General features: G+C 36.2%; 1 protein-coding gene across 8 annotated transcripts in view; it reads left to right on the forward strand.

Moving 5' to 3' along the window:
- Positions 1 to 17,620, forward strand: part of Ufd4 (ubiquitin fusion-degradation 4-like) — a 729,475-nt gene that overhangs the window by 382,224 nt on the left and 329,631 nt on the right. For 7 of the 8 annotated variants that reach the window (XM_090376711.1, XM_090376719.1, XM_090376712.1 and 4 more), the window contains exons 23-24: positions 15,577 to 15,839; positions 16,414 to 16,587. In XM_090376711.1, the coding sequence (XP_090232837.1) occupies positions 15,577 to 15,839; positions 16,414 to 16,587 (437 nt within the window). The remainder of the gene's footprint in view (positions 1 to 15,576; positions 15,840 to 16,413; positions 16,588 to 17,620) is intronic. The other variant, XM_090376714.1, reaches the window with a different exon arrangement.

Genomic DNA, 17,620 nt, shown 5'->3' on the forward strand with positions numbered 1-17,620 from the left:
CAATGTTTTTGATTGAGTGTCTGATAACACACAGAATACCTGTTCCCCTCTAAGCCCCTATTGCGATTACTATGACTATTGTATTGTAATATTCACTGTAATTAAAAACTCTCTCTCTCTCTCTCTCTCTCTCTCATTATGCCATATAACTTTTGTTTATTAAATATCAAGGAAGATATTTAATATTGGCACCTCCGTAGCCAGGTGGGAAGGAGCAGCAGTGCTAGCACTCGCTTCTTGATTAGACCGGGGTTCAAGCCCCTCACCACCAAATACGGAGGATGCGGAAAGGTAAGGGAATGACCACCGCATATTCCCGGATCAATATGGCCTTAGTTGCTAATGCTCCTAAAAACCAAATAACAACAACATATTTAATATCAGAATACCATATTCTTCTGTAGTGTAGGAGTTGGAAGTTGATGTATTTCTCTGTTCTTTGAGAAAGAGTTGAGGTGAGCAGAACACTGTAGTATCAAGTTGGAGATTATTCCAAATGGCCTTAGTGTTTTAGTTTGAAAAACCAAGGTCTAGAGAGTGGGTAACAATCAAAGTATAGTTGAAAAGTCAAGAATTTCTGTGAGAATAGTTATATGTTAGGATAAAGAGATTTAAAATAATGTCAAACAAGACATGGCTGAGAAAGTTTTAGAAAAGAGACCATTTACTGTGTTATGGTGACATAATTTACTAGTGAATGGTTAACATAGTCTGTGGACTTAGAATTGGACTGGCTCAGTGCATTCATTGAATGACAATTCAGATTTTTTTGGTATTCTAATTGATAAATGAGCTGTTTCTTTTTAGACATATCTAATAATGGGTATGTTCTTTTCTTGCCCCCAGTACATCTACCACATGATGAAGCATGGACTTTGTAAAGCCTCTGAATGTTGGGTGATATGTTTTCCATGTTGCCATCTTGTGTTCTGTGAATTTGCAATAATTCGCAGTGCAGGACCCAAAGAGTGGATCTGCCAATCCACATAATTTCATATATGTTTGATCGGATTCATATCCACTGAATTTTGCCACCAAGGTTGCAGCCAAGGCCTGGAAGTTGCCGTCATGTTCAGCGAACTATTCTGAAACAAAACTGGCAATATGGAATGGTGCATTATCCCCCCTATATACCTGTGCCATCTAGGAAGACAGTTACCATGAAAGAGTGTACCTGAGCAGCCACAATGGATATGTAGTATTCAGTGTAGTCTTTGGGATATGAAGGCTCTAAGACATTCCCAGAAAAACATACCCCATATCAGAACACTGCAGCTTCCTGCCTGTTTCTTTTGGACCATGGCATTGGAGTGACTTCTCTTTGCAGTTTGCCATCATACCTTCCACATAGCAGGAAACATGATTCATCAGAAAAGGAAAATATTTGGTGCCTATACCAGAAGTCCATAGGGAGGAGGATTTGTTGACTCATCTTGGAAACACTGCTGTAGTCCCTTGGTTCAAATCTGTTAGTGTATAAAGTAAAATGCATAATCATTTTACATTAATGTATTAAAGAAAGCTGTCATATTAGGATCACCCAAGAACAAACTCATCTGCCCACATGTAATATGTCCATTAATTGTGCACATTATCTGGTTGATTTGCCAGTTTTGCTGTACAAAAAATCCCAAGTTTCTTGGGGGGGATCCTTGCCACCCACACCTGAGGCCAACTAACTCAGCGGTGGAGTGAAAAAAAAAAAAGCCTATAAAATTCCTCACATTGTTAACGGGATTTGAACTCTGGCCTTTTCCACACAGTGGAAAACCATAAGGTCTATAACCATAAGGGCTCCCTATAAGCAGCATCGACTATTTTCATCAATCAACTCTCACAAGGTGAGATAGCCTACTTTCACCACTACCATCAGATGATGTGTGAACAGCTACCATTGGCCTGGCAACTGCTGCTCTGTCCACTATCTATCCACTCTTGGAACACCTTAATTAGAGCATTCACAAACAGCCTGTAATATTTGCAATTTCCCTAATAATGCTGTCCTTCAACTGGTACCCGACAATCATCCCTTTTTCGAAGTCCATCACATCATGTCCCTTTCCCATGTCGATCAAATTTTTCATATGCCATGAACCCGCAGAGTCACATTTACTGGTTTTCACCATGAACATGTTTGCCACCACATAAGGAGGAATAAACTATTGCTAAAACACTGGGTGGTCAAAATGTTTTGACTGGGTGTATATCAGCTGAGTCTGTTTAATTGGAAAACAACAGGTATTATTTATAAACATTAAATATCTTTTCTATAAGGGTATAAATCAGATTGGAACAAGTTAAAATTCAATGTAGTCAGACTTTTTTAATCTCAGAAGAATATTTGAAGATAGGGTGAATTTGAGTGTGCAGTGAAGAGATTTAAATCCAGAAAAGGCCAGAAAGATGAAATTTTTGCATGTAGGTAAAATGAGTGATATTCAATTGAAATAGAATAAGTGAGGTTATATGTGTGCTTGGAAATGAAATGAACTTCATTGTGATTAGAATTAAATCTATTAAGAAAATTATTAAATTACTGTATTTCCTGCCATATAAGAAATACCCATAATTTAGCAAATGTTATTTAGGGAAAAAAAAAAAATCTTTTTTTGAGGAACTGATTTATTTTATTGTTTATATCACATTACTTCTAATTCTTTTTAAACAAAAGAATTTTATTACACATATGACTATTTATATAATACCATACATACTAAGTTTAAATATTTTAATCATATCAGAATTCATATGCAGATATTATTCTAACTCATCTTTAAGATCATTAAAAAAGTGGAGTAATAAAAGAAAACACCAAGTTTTTATTCATTTTCAAAACCTGGAAATCAATCGCTGCTGTTTTCCTCATAATGATGATCATCATACTTCTCATTCTGTCATCTTCTGTTCCCTCAAAGGCATTACCATACTGCTTAAATTACTTCACAACTGTCTTGGTCTTTACTGCATCCCAAGAATTTTTTTTTCATTGGCATACTTGAGAAATTGTCATTTTCATCCATTTAGTCCAGTGGTTTCAACATTTTTTTAATAACGGCACCCTAAGTATTTTATTTTGTGGCACCCCCTACTCAATTTTCTGCCTGTTAGATCCGATTTTCTCTCTGTATATATCCGCGCGCGCGTGTGTGTGTGTACATACAGTGTATGTTATGTATTTATTACAATAATATAATTATAAAAATTACATTTCATAATACAAATTATATATATACAGTATATAATTTTATTATTTATATAGAAGTACTAAATAAACATCAATTATAGATCACCACAAAATTAAAAAGATACTGTACACCTTTTTATAATGAAATAAACATATAAATTAAAAAATAATAAGTTTAAGTAACTTAAACCCAAATTACGTGGCACCCCTAGAATGTTGCTGTGCCGCAGCACCCCTGTTGAAAACCACTGATTTGGTCCTTTCTTCTTTCATGAAAGTTTTAAAAGGATTGTTATAGAAACATCCAGTAGTTGTAGTTGGCCAGTAAATTTACTTGAAATTACAGCAAGTTCTCAAGTTCTGTTTTTAACTTTTCCACCCTTTTTTTTTTATGTGCACAACATTGATCCCATAGGGCTCGTTTCTTGAGAAGGCCACCAGGGTGCTGTGACCACATTTTTTTGGGAGCCGTAGTTTGACTCCATCTTCAATCATCCACCCCTTGGGAGGAACATGGACAAAAATGCCTGGTGGAATTTTTTCCTTTGGCAAAGTGTTTATCTTGAATATGAGGAGAGGTGGAAGTTTCATTCAATCAGCATAACAAGCTAGAACAGGCCCAGGCACACTATGGCCCACGGGCCGCATGCGGCCAGCTGTGCATTTTTATGCGGCCTGCGAGCTTTAATTGTATTTTCGAAAAAAAGTTTACTTATTTTTGTGCCTTTTGCGATGCCTTTTTGAAAAATTAATTTGTATATGTAATACATTATAGAATTTGTCGACTTGTAAATTGTTTTATCATCTCTCTATTGTTCAAATTGAGATAGAATTTGAAATTGTGCCCGAACCAGAGGGAGCCAATGGGCGCTTTTATAACGGTATAATTTGCGATTATAAACTAACCGCGTGAAACTACGGTTAACAGACAACCGGTGATGACGACAACGGCTTTGCTGCGGTGGCGGAGTAATAGGATAGGACTGCTGACCGGCCGCAGTTCCAATCTGTTTTCTCTGACGGTCATCCCGCAGTTAGTTTTTTTGCGTTATCTTCGGTTATCATCTTGGTGCCAGTAGTGATAAAAATAATATTTATGCCCTTTTAAAAATGAATAAAAAACGAACAATTGAACAAGAGCACCGTGTCTTCAATGAAGAGTGGAACACAAAATATTTTTTTGCTAACATAAATAACGAGACTTTGTCTCATCTGCCGAGAGAGTTTCTCAGTGTTGAAAGAGTACAATATTAAAAGACAATATTATGGTGACAATATTAAAAGACAATATTATGGTGACAATATTAAAAGACAATATTAACTCCGGAAGCGAGAAAAAAAACTGCTAATTTTTAAAAAATTTTTTTTTATGTGAACCCCAAACACGAGAGGTATTAGAACCTATAGTGCTTAGTACCGTGCTTGGGTTTGGGGTTAAGAAGACGAAAGAAGATATTTGTTGACATTGGACTTGAACTTCTGTAGATTGTAATTTTCAGGAAATACGTATGAAGGAAGGTTGTTCCAGAAAACGGCAGTTGAATGAATAAATGAGGAAGATGAAAAGTTGGTTCTGTGGGTTTGAAGTTGGACAGTAAATGGATGTTGGCTAGTGGCAGCACGTGTTTGGACTGTTTTGAAAGAGAGAGCGGGAATTATAGAAGCCAATTCAGAAGAACAGTGCCCATGGAAGTGTCTCTAGAAGAGGCATGCAGCAGAAACAGTGCGTCTATGAGAAAGCGAGTGGAGAGACTCTGTTAGAGATGAATCTTTAATTAACCTAACTGCCCTCTTCTGAATGGAATCAAGAAGCCTGAGAGAGGTTTTGGGGGCACCACCCCAGATGTGGGAACAATATTCCATGGCAGGGCGGATTTGCAATTTATACAGAGTGAGCAGCTGTTTGGAAGAAAAGTAACGCTGAGAGTGAAAGAGAAAACCAAGTTTTTTAGATGCAGAGGAAGCAATATTTGTAATGTGCTTGTGCCAAGAGAGATTAGAAGTCAGGGTAATCCCCAAAAGAGAGATATCATTTTGCCTAGAAATCGGAGTGTCACTAAAGATAAGCATAGGAGCAGAAGAATCCTTTTTGCGAGATATAAGACAAGACTGAGTTTTAGAAGGGTTGAAATCAACTAAATTGTCTTTGCCCCACTGGAGACTTACCTGAAGATCGGCATTTAAGGATTTGGTAGCAGATTTTTGAGAAGTTGAAGCTGATTGAGCAGGACAAGGTTTCTCAAAATGGAAAGTTGAATGCAATTTGCAATCATCAGCAAAACTCTGGATAGGATTTCCAGTCAATGAAAGAAGGTCATTGATATACAAGAGGAAAAGAGTGGGGGAAAGAACTGAACCTTGGGGGACACCGGCATTAGTGGAGAAGTTAGAAGACAGAGAACCATCACCCTCAGTGAGCGATCAGAGAGAAAACTGGATAACCAATTACTAAAAACAGTTGGCAAACCATAAGATGGAAGCTTGTTTAGAAGACCTTTATGCCAAACACGATCAAAAGCCTTTGAGATGTCAAGAGCAACTACTTGTGTTTCACCGAACCTTTCCATTGAATTAGTCCATAAATGGGTAACATAAGCCAGAATATCTCCAGTGGATCGACACTGATAATGGATTGATTCAAAATTTATCTAGACAACAAAATGTGTTTACACGGCTAACTAAGGAACAAGAAGCTACTGTAGAGGCAAGTTTTGTTATTTCTCATATAATTGCAAAAAGCAACGAGCCTTTTTCTGATGGAGACTATATTAAAGAATGTATGACTGAAGCTTGTGGAATTATATGTCCCAACATTAAACACAAATTTGAGAATATAAGTTTATCTCAGTGAACCGTAGTAAGAAGAATTGAATGTATCGATAAAAATTTGAACGAGCAATTATTATCAGTATTAGAATCCATAACATGGTACTCGATAGCTCTCGACGAAAGTAACAATCAAAAGAATACCCCGCAGTTATTAATTTTCATGCGTGGATGTACCTCTAATTTTGAAATTATTGAAGAGCTTTCTTTCAATGGAATCTCTTAAAGACCAAACAATGGGAGCTGATATATTTAAAAAGGTTGAAAAATGCTTAACAAGATATAATTTACAATTGAACAAACTGTTAAGCGTAACAACTGACGGAGCACCAAGTTTGACAGGTAAAAATGTTGGAGCATTAAAGAAAATTCAGGATAAAATTTGTGAAAATTATCCTGATTATAATTTAATTACAGTTCATTGTATTATACATCGACAAGTATTATGTAAAAATGTGTTAAAAGTTGAACGTCACATTTTGTATTATTAAATTAGTAAATTTAATACGATCAAGGGGCCTGAAACACAGACAATTCGTTAATTTTCTTCAAGATATTGAATCCGAGTACACAGATATTCCTTATCATAGCCAAATTGGATGGCTTAGCTTAGGAAACGTTCTTCGGCGAGTACGGGATCTTAAAGATGACATCGTTCTATTTTTAAAACCGAAAAATATTATGGACTTTCCCGAATTAACTGATAATAACTGGATTTGTGAATTTGCGTTTACGTTGAACATCGTGACACACTTAAATACTTTCAACACCGTGTTACAAGTAAAAATTTTATACGCCCATGATATGGTAAAAAGTTTGAATGGATTTCGATTAAAACTCCAGTTGTTCCTTCGACATTTATTGATTAACAAGGAAGACCACTTTCCAACCATGAAGTTGCTGAATATTCCAGAAAATAAATTTGAAAAATATTTTGAAATTATCAACTCTTTGAATGACTACTTTTCACGAACGTTTGGCGACTTCTGAAAAATTGAGACCAGTTTGGAAATAGTGTGCGACACATTTTCAATAGAAATTGATAGTGCACCGAGTGAACTACAGCTTCAGATTATAAATCTGCAGTGTGATACCAATTTAAGGGAATTTCACCATCGTGAGGAAATCTGTAAATTTTACAATACTCTTAATTTGGACAAATTCGACAAACTTAAAGATTTTGCCCGAAAAATGTTGGTTATTTTTGGATCAACCTACATATGTGAACAAACATTTTCCGTCGTGAATCTAAATTTCAGGTGATGACTTTCATCAACCGGTGAAATACCCCCACTTTGCTTATTGGAGGCGTGAAGTGGTGAAACTCATGTTTAGTCTCTAGAGCAAAGTTTCTGGCAACCCCCTCCCCCTCCCCCCATACTTCTCCTTCAACCCATGCACGGTACTAAGTACTATAGGTTTTGATACCTTTCGTGTTTGGGGTTTTCATAAAAAAAAAATAAATAAATAAAAATTCTTTATGATCAAACATCACCAATGAACATTTACATGCAGTTTTAAGAATCTCAACTACAAAATCAACACCCGAAATTAAAAAAATGTTAAAAGATGTAAAACAGTTCCATTCATCTCATTAAACTCTTGGTTGTTAGAGAATAATTTTTTTTTTATGTTATATTTCTTCTTCATGATGAAAAATAGTATTTTACGTGCGGCCCGCCTTCTTGTTGAATTCCTAATGTCGCCCTTCAGCCAAAAAGTTTGCCCAGGCCTGAGCTAGAACAACACTATAGTGTGTGTTCTAGTATGTTGTGCTGAATGAATGGAAAAAAAAAAAAAAAAAACTTGTGGCCTAATGTCCTCAGAGTTACTAATTTTTACCTTTAACATCCACACTTATATTTGAGGATACATCAAATGTTAATTATACATAATACCAATTTGGCCATACTTCTAGTTTGTATTGCTTTTAGCATTAAATATAAATCTATGAAATTCCAGGATTTGGTTTTCATATTTTTCTGGCATTTTTTGGCCTATTTTTGTTCATATCCTCAGAGCTAAGCCATTTAGTTTAGGTTATGCTTGTTTTTGATTGCCATATTGCAGGGCTCGGCAACCTTTTTTGAGGGAAGAGCAATTTTTGATCAAATTAAAAAAATATATAAATAATAATAATAATAATAAAAAAATAATAATAATAAACCTCTGCTCAAGCTTGGGGGGGGGGGTTAAGAAGTGAAATAGAGTGGGAAGATGTTTTATTTAAAAAAAACATATATATATTTAAATAATTAGTATGAATGATGTGACTTTTGCTTCTGAACTTCTTGAGCGAGTCTCATCATTAGGCAAGTATGGCATAATTTTCATCTTTAAACATGTTGTGAGACTCGCATTGTTCAGATGGTTTTTTGATTTATTTTTAATACAGTTCATGTTTGAAAATATTTGCTCGCAGAAATATGTCAAACCAAAAACTTAGAGAAGTCCAAATGCAAACATTTTCAAATTATACAGAGTGTCTCAAAAATACACACATAACTTCAGGAATGAGTTCCTCATATGTAGACAATAAAAATATTTTATATCAACATAGTTCCGGAAATGCTTGGTTCCCGAGTTATTAACCGGAATGCATTATCTCCCACAGGTGATTTCCTTCATCACAAGGTACTGACAGAATCTGGTGGTTTTCCATTCCGACCATGTACTCAAATCAGGAGCAAGCAGATATGCACTTTATGTACGGTTTGGCGGACGGCAATGCTCTGGAGGCTCGTCGTTTGTACCATGAAAGGTTCCCAGAACAAAGATGTCCATACAGGAAAACATTTGAAGGTATCCATCGCCGCGATTGTGAACATGGGACCTTTACACCTCGTGCTGCCGACAGAGGACAATAAAGATCTACAACTCCTGAAGTAGAGGAGATTTTGATGTTGTGCATGCCACTCCTGGAATCAGCACACGCAGAATAGCAATACAACTGGCTGTTCAACATTTGACTATTTGAAGAGTGTTGCGAGAACACCAACTGTAGTTGATGTGGAAACTCTCTACAATCGAATTGTGGCAGGTTGTGAGACAATACGAAACATGCCAGGAATTTGGCATCGTCTTCACGAGTCCATGAGACGTCGATGTGAGGCCTGTAAGGTGGACATTTTGAACAATTACTATAAGGTGATGTGAACAGTTAAGTGCCATAGACAGACCTTCAAAACTCGGAAAGCAAACATTTCCGGAACTATGTTGATATAAAATATTTTTATTGTCTACATATGAGGAACTCATTCCTGAAGTTATGCCGTGTATTTTCGAGACACCCTGTATATACATGTCCGGTAAGCTACTCCACGCATCAAACAATTTTTCTTGCTTTTTCAAATTATCTATTGCCATCCATTTGTGTAGAATTGCAAGGGCACCTTTTGTCTCTCCAAAGTCCCGTAGAATTTGCCACAAATAAATGCATGACTCTATAGATTCCCGGTTTTCTTGCTCAATCTTTCTCTTTTGAGTTGATATTTTAAAAATGATAGCAATTTTAATGTCTTCTTATTTCACTTGTTTAATAACAGCACATCACTTATTTAAAAATTCAAGTGATTTAAAATATGAATTCACATACCTATCACAAACACTGCGTACATATTTATATTATTTTGTTCATGTTTTAACTATTTTATACTCGCCACTGCCACAACGATTAACCTTTGACACCTTGCGGTATGTGTGCTCTGCTCGGGCAAACTAAACTGAGAAGTGTTTGCGGCATGCACAAAACTAATACTATATTCACGTCGCTGCACGTGTGTGTTTGTCATACATATGGGCTAAAAGTTAAAGAGCCGCAGTTACATGTTCAAAGAGCCACAGGTTGCCAACCCCTGCCATGCTGACTTTATCCTCTTGTTTCTGCCACTCCTGAATTACCTCCTCTCTGTTTGGTGGTGGCTGAAAATATCTTTCTGCAGCTCTGTTTGTAGTCAGTTTTGTAAGCAAACCTGTTTTTTTGTTCATGACATTGTACTGTTAACCTAAAATTTATGTTAAAGTTGATGTTTGCATGTGCTGTGGTTATGGTTGCACCATGAAAATATTCATTACAGCTCCACTATAAAAATATTTATTACTATACACCTTAACAGATCCAGCAAGGTTTTACCTGCAATTTATTTGGTTGTTTTTAACATTTTAGCAAGTTTCATAAAATTAATGTTATATTGTTAAAATCCCTAAAATAATTGGGAAGATAAGATAAGACATAACAGCATGCTTGTTTATGAAAGCGGTGACCATCACCTTAAAAGATGCAAGTTGATTTTTTTTTTTTTTTTATATAGATTTGGGGGGGGGGTGTCTTATATGGTGTGAAATTCAGGTTTACAGCTGCAGTGGGTATTGCAAATGAATTACTAATTACTTAGATTAAATTTTAACATTGAATGTAAATAATAGTAAATGCAATTTTAATGGTAATGTAAGAACTGAAATTTACCATGCAGGAAATTAAATAGTTAAAATAAGAACATTCTCTGCATTTCACACATTGTTAGTATCTTATAATCCTCAAAGCCTTTCCCCTTATAGCTAAATTAAATGATTTAAGAAAGTCAGTGAAGAAGTTAATTTTTGGCATCTGGTTATATGAATATTCATGTAAATAAGATTTCTCGGCAGCTTTTAAAATTGGATTTTTAAAAACATTTTTGAAAGAATATACTAAAATATAAACAAGAGAAAAAGAATAATTAATGCAGGGAATATAAATGTTTATTTGCACACTATAATATATTGTAGTGTAAAAAGTCATTTCTTTTTCTTGCCTTAAACTATTTGTTTGGATTTTATTGTATCTCCTAGGAAAATCTAATTTTAAAATTGCAAGAATTTATTGAATTTATTATTAGAAAATTGAAAATTTATTATGTTAATAATTATTATTATTTATCGTATTACTTGTGCACTACACATGGAATCAAATTAGATGATTTAAGGATGATAGATATAAAATTACATTAAATAGAACAAGAATCACAGATGAACATTTAATTTCTTTAAATAGTCAATTTCCCCATCAGTTGCTATGAGGAAGTTTCAAGGGTTTAGTTCGTAGGCTCGCGAGGCCTAGTACTCTGTTACGTGTTGGGTTAATGCTAGCCATATCCTATGAGTCTGGTCAAACCCAGGCGGTGTTTCAGAGATACAAGGCATGGTATGACATTAAGGAGGAGAGTTTTGTAGCCACTCTTGCATCCAGGTATACAGAAAGTTGAAATTGGCCTGTTGCAATGTTTTAGCCATTAGGATTGGTGGATGTCTGGAACGGAGCCTGTTTATTCCTAAGTCTCGAATGTCAGAGTTTGTTGATAGTTCAGAATTGTCTATTATTTTTCTGTATTCTCTGATCTCTTGGTGGGATGTGGCTCAAGACAGGTAGCCAAAAGGTAGGGGTGGACCTGACTGTTCCGGTTATGATGCACATGGTGTTATTTTGTTGTACACTCCCTTTAAATAACTAGGATGTTCTTTTTTATGTGGTTACTGTTAAGTCAAACTGGAGCACAGTGCTCAGCAGCTGCATAGACAAGACCAAGAGCTGACGAACATGAGGTCAAGGCAGAGGAGCCCCATGTGGTACCACATAGCTTTTGCAGAATGTTATTCCTTGTTTTCAGTTTTTCTGCAGTCCTTGTCAAATGTTCAATGAAAGATAATGTTCTGTCTAGTGTAACACCCAAGTATTTCGTATTTCGGATATTTGTTGTGGTTGAGATGAGCATACTCGAAGTGTATGTTCAGCTCTCTAGTCTTCATCTTATTATTGAGATGGAAGCGAGATGCCTCAGTTTTGGCTGCACTAGGTTGGAGCCTCCGCTGGTGAAAGAATTTTCCCAAGGTGGATAGGTTAGTTGTTAAAATCCTTTGTTTTTTTTTTGACTGATTTGTGTCTCATTGCTATTGCCCAATCATCCCTGTAGCCAAACTTTCTGGAGCAAGTCTCAGGCATGTCTGCAATGTAAAGGCTGAAAAGTATAAGCTATTAACAATAGCTTATATATGTGCTTAAATTTCAGTCAAGAGATTAAATTTTAATCACTTAATGATATATTGATATAATGATCAAAGTAGTCCAGATATTGATTAATAAGCAGCTAAAGAAATTGATGGTATACTCCTAGTCTTGTTGGAAAATTTCTGTATGGCTCTATAGCTGTGATATTTTAGTAAACTTTACCAGTTTCTTAACATTTTCCCCTCTCTGTCAGCTTTGAAAGAAAACTTAAAAAAAAAAAAAAAAAATCACACATTTCTCTTAATTTTTCTTACATTAGATTATTTGTAGAAATGGGGAACTTTTTTTGTATGCAGTTTGCAGCATGATAATTCTTAAATTATACCTAGATGATATGGGGGTGGGGGAAAGCACAAATGAAGATTTTGTTTTGTTACTAGGATGTTCTTTTCTATCAACCTGTTTAGTTTTGAATCATATATATCTGTTAGTTGACAGTGCTTTTTTGGGCACCAACTAATATGTTCCAAATATAGTTTACACTAGGCTACTGATGTAAATAATTGGTGTAGCATTAGCATTAGCATTTAGCATTAGTAGAGGCATTTGATGCAAGAAAGCAAGCTTATGCAGCATCAGCCAAAAAAAAAAAAAAAAAAAAAAAAAAAAAAGTAACATAAATAAATAAAAATAACCACTTCCACTTCACCCCTCTGTTCGTTCGAAATACCTGTCCAGCTGAGCCTTAAACTTATTTAGGCTATCAACTTCCACGACAAGGGATGGAAGTCTGTTCCACCCACCAACCACCCGCTGGCTAAAGGCAAATTTCCGCACATCTATCCTACATCTGTCTTTCCTCAATTTGAATTTATGCCCTCTCAGGTGATTTTTCTGAGCTAGAGGAAGAATCCCATCAGCATTGAGCATGCTCAAACCATTCAAGGCTTTGTACACCTCTATCAGATCACCCCGCTGGTGCCTAGTTTCCAGACACTGTAATTTGCAAAACTTAAGCCTTTCTTCGTAAGAGAACCCCTTTGTCCCATTCACCAATCTAGTTGCCCTTCTCTGTACTCGTTCCAGCAGCTCTACATCCTTCCTGAAATGAGGCCTCCAGGCCTGTATACAGTACTCTAGGTGTGGCCTGACCATTGCCTTATACAAGGGAATAATCACCTCCTTATCCCTGCTAGAAAAATTTCTATATATCATTGACAATACACCATGAGCTACTCTTGCAGCTCGTCTGCACTGCTCAGAGAACTTCATATCTGCCTGCACCACCACCCCCAGGTCCCTTTCATTCTCTACCACTGTCAGTGTAGTACCACAGAGTTGATACGTTGCTCTGGGGTTGCTGTTTCCCATATGTAGTACTTTACATTTGTCAATGTTAAACTTCATTTGCCACCTCGAAGCCCATCTGCTCAACCTTTCCAAATCCTGTTGCAGCAGCATAGTGTCAGTAGTGTCCTTGACAACCCTGCCAACCTTTGTATCGTCTGCAAACTTGGACATTAAGCCTGATATACCATCATCAATATCATTTATAAATACAGAAAACAATAAAGGCCCCAATACTGAACCCTGAGGGACTCCACTAATAACATTAGTCCACGATGAGCAGTGTCCATTGATTACCACTCTCTGTCTTCTCCCCCTCAACCACCCCTTTATCCATAGCAGCAACTTGCCTCCAATGCCACACTGCTCCAATTTGTGCAGCAGTCTTCCATGTGCAACAGTATCAAAAGCCTTTCTAAGATCCAAGTATATAATATCAAAGTTATTCCCTGCATCCAGTTCTTTTGTGACTGCATCATAGTATCCAATCAAATTGGTCAGGCAAGACTTCCCCTTAACAAAACCATGCTGTGTCCTAGCTATAACTGAAGTCTTGTCTAGATGATCCTGCAGTGCTTCTTTCACCAGTGCCTCCATTAATTTTCCGGGAACAGAAGTTAAACTCACAGGTCTATAATTACTTGTGTCAGCCTTTGATCCCCCTTTGTGAATTGGGGTCACATTTGCACATCTCCAGTCAATGGGTACCTCCCCTGAGTCCAAGGAAGCTCTCATAATTATGGCTAAGGGTTTGCTTACCTCCTTTGCTGCCTCCTTTAATATAACTGGATAGATCCCATCCACCCCAGGTGCCTTTCTTGTGTTTATCTTCAACAATTTCTCCTCCACTTTGCTCTCAGTTATTACAAGATTCTCTAGCTTACTGCTAGAGTTGAATACACCTCTGGCATTCCCCTCGCTGAATAACTCCTCATGTGTGAATGTCGATGCAAAATATTCATTTAGTTTGTTAGCTACCCGAGCAGGGTCATCAACAGTTGACCCATCGATCTCAAGTGGACCAATCTGATTCATCCCCTTCCTTCTAGAGTTTACATAAGTAAAGAACTCTTTGCTGTTTTTCTTCGCATCCCTTGCCAAGGATCTCTCGTAATCTGCCTTCGCCTGCCTAACCTCCTTTGTAACTTGGTTACAGATCAACTTGTATCTATCATAGGCATCCGTGTCACGTGTTAATTTGTATGTATCCCATGCATTTTTCTTCTCTGCCATATGCCTCATTAGTTCATCTGACAACCATTTAGGCCTAAACCTTGAACAATATTTCTTAGTTGGTATGTAAAGCCTAGTAGCTTCCACGATAAGTTCTTTGAATGCTTCCCATTTTGAATTTGCTGTTGGCAATATCATCAGTTGATCCCACTGTATAGAATTTAAATACTGTCTCAGTCCATTGTAGTCGCCTTTACGAAAGCAATACCCCTTCCCTTTACCCCTAATGGTAGTTACCTCTTTGAGTAACTCCCACTTCAGCACACTGTGATCACTGCCACCAAGTGGTTCATTTATCTGCAGATTCTGAATGCATGAAGAATCACTACTGATAATCAAATCAAGAGTATTACTCCCTCTAGTTGCCTCCCGAACATGCTGATGTAGAAAACAATCATCCAATAAATCCACAAAAGCCTTGCTACTGTGTGAGTGACCAGCCCCCAAATTCCAGTCAATATCTGGGAAATTAAAATCCCCCATTATAAGACTCTCTGATTTACTGGCCCACTCTATTTCTCCGAACAGTTTCTTATTATACTCATCAGAGTCATTAGGCCTATAGCACACTCCTACTCTCAATTTTGATCTCCCAATGCTTATGTCACACCAAACTGACTCGACACTGCACTGTCCAGCGATGTCGACTGGCTTCACTTCCTTGGATTTTATGTGTTTCTTAATTAATAGCATAACCCCTCCTCCCTTCCTATCCTGTCTATCCTTTCTGTACACATTGTACTCCCCAAATTCCAGTTCTGCATTTCTTATATCTGTGTGACACCACGTCTCTGAAATCCCCACAATATCTGCCTGTCATTATGACTAAGAAACCTAGTTAGTGCAGAATACAGAAATCGCTAACTATATATTAGTTTATTTCTTTCTCTTTTTTATTTTATTATTATTTTTTAACAGCTCATCATATTTGACATTAATTGTGCATAAAATCTTTTGAATTTTTTCAAATATCTGCTAAGCACTGTTTATTTTCTGTTGTTAGGTCTGCTCTTAGAAATTGGCTGTTTCAAGTATCAAAAGATGGTCTTAATTGGGTAACATTATATACACACACTGATGACTGCTCCTTAAATGAACCAGGATCCACTGCTTCATGGCCTCTCGAAGTGCCACCTGAGGAATCCCAAGGTTGGCGTCATATTAGGCTTCAGCAAACAGGAAAAAATGCCAGTGGGCAAACACATTATTTATCATTATCTGGTTTTGAGATTTATGGCACTGTGACAGGTGTTTGTGATGATTTAGGTATGGTCTATTATTCATGTTAAGTTATTATTAAAAATTGTAAATGTATTGCATTATTCTTAAAGGTAGAAAGGATATAGATTGTATTATTTAGACACTTGTTCTTGCATTTTCTTTCTTATTTGAGGGCTGATCATTTGATTCAGACCAAATGATTAGCCCTCTTATAAAATGAAACTTACATGGGACATCAACTTGGTAGAAATATTTTTGAGTCATTTTTATAATGAGGGAGAAAAAGTGCATTAAAAATGTCTTTTTAATCAGAATAGCTGATCGCTTACACTAGTTGTTAAATTGCAGTAAACTTTTTTAATGAAGATGAAACTGTAAGTCAGCCTTCATAACAGTAGCATGTGGCTATAGTAGGAATGGACTCTTTTTACTTTCTGATCAGTAACACTTCTTTTTGTAATTGATAATACATAGGGGTGAAACATGCTATAATAAAATTAAATCACAAACGAAAAGTAGATAGAAATGTAAAAAATAAAGTTGCAAATATATTTACACTTAATTTTCAGTTTTATGTGCTCTTAAAATATTCTTAATGCGAGACTATACTACTATTTAGGTAAAGCAGCAAAGGAAGCAGAGGCTAATTTGCGCCGTCAGCGAAGAACAATTAGGCAGCATTTGAAATACATGGTGGTTGGTGCTAGAGTTGTTAGAGGACCTGACTGGAAGTGGAGAGACCAAGATGGAAATCCACCTGGAGAGGGTACGATAACAGCAGAACTACATAATGGTAATATTGGATAGGTTATTTATTTTAGTATCATCAGTTGATAGCAGTGCTTAATTGTATCGGGTTTATACCATTGAAAATAAATGAAGAGTATAGGAAATCTATATTAGAATGCTAAATGACAAATGGAAATTTCTCTTTCATCCTATGCTATCCTATCCTTTGGTGGTGACGAGAGTATCAAAGTGCAAGCAGTGAATTTCCAGCTCCAAGAAATTGATAAGTTTTTGAAGACTTTGCTGTTTTATTGACTTAACTGTCATTAAATCGTTCTCTATAAGTAGCTTTATAGTCCTAGTCACGCTCGATATTTCATTTTTAATTTAGCTAGAGATTTTGTAGGTTACTACTTAACATATGAAGAATCGTTATTTCGTTTGAATCTTGCCACCATTGTTATAATATAGAGTGAGTGGTAGGGGAGTTCAAATTCTTAATTGTGGTAAATAGGTAGCTCTAAAGTTTGAATCAATTAGTTGGATTTAGTTGGATAATTTTGTTATGTATTATAATTAACTTATAACGCCAATTCACTTGTTGGGCATATAAATTTGGCTAAGGATATAACTAATTTAACATTTTGAGCATTGCGGTATAGCATAACATTCATTCTGAACTTATTAGCGCAAGGTATAACGTAAAACTAGATAGCATAATACGTATCACTGCATTTAGGAATCTATCAGATTAGTGTCATATTGACTTAATTAAATTTATAAATCTTATCAATTTTCATTGTTAATCAATTGTATTCAAACAGAAATCATGCACCAGACTAGAGCAGAAAAGAACACATAGTAGCAGGAGTGGTAGATGACTTTCATCAACCGGTGAAATACCACCACTTTGCTTATTGGAGGCTTGAAGTGGTGAAACCCATGTTTAGTCTCTATTGCAAAGTTTCTGGCATACCCCTCCCTCCATACTTCTCCTTCAACCCATGCATGGTACTAAGTACTATAGGTTTAATACCTTCGTGTTTGGGGTTTTCATAAAAAAAAAAAAAAAAAAAAGTGCTGTGGCTCGGAGGAGA

Source organism: Mastigoproctus giganteus, chromosome 6 (assembly GCF_048544385.1).
Source record: "Mastigoproctus giganteus isolate SK-2022 chromosome 6, ASM4854438v1, whole genome shotgun sequence".
Lineage (NCBI taxonomy): Eukaryota > Metazoa > Arthropoda > Arachnida > Uropygi > Thelyphonidae > Mastigoproctus > Mastigoproctus giganteus.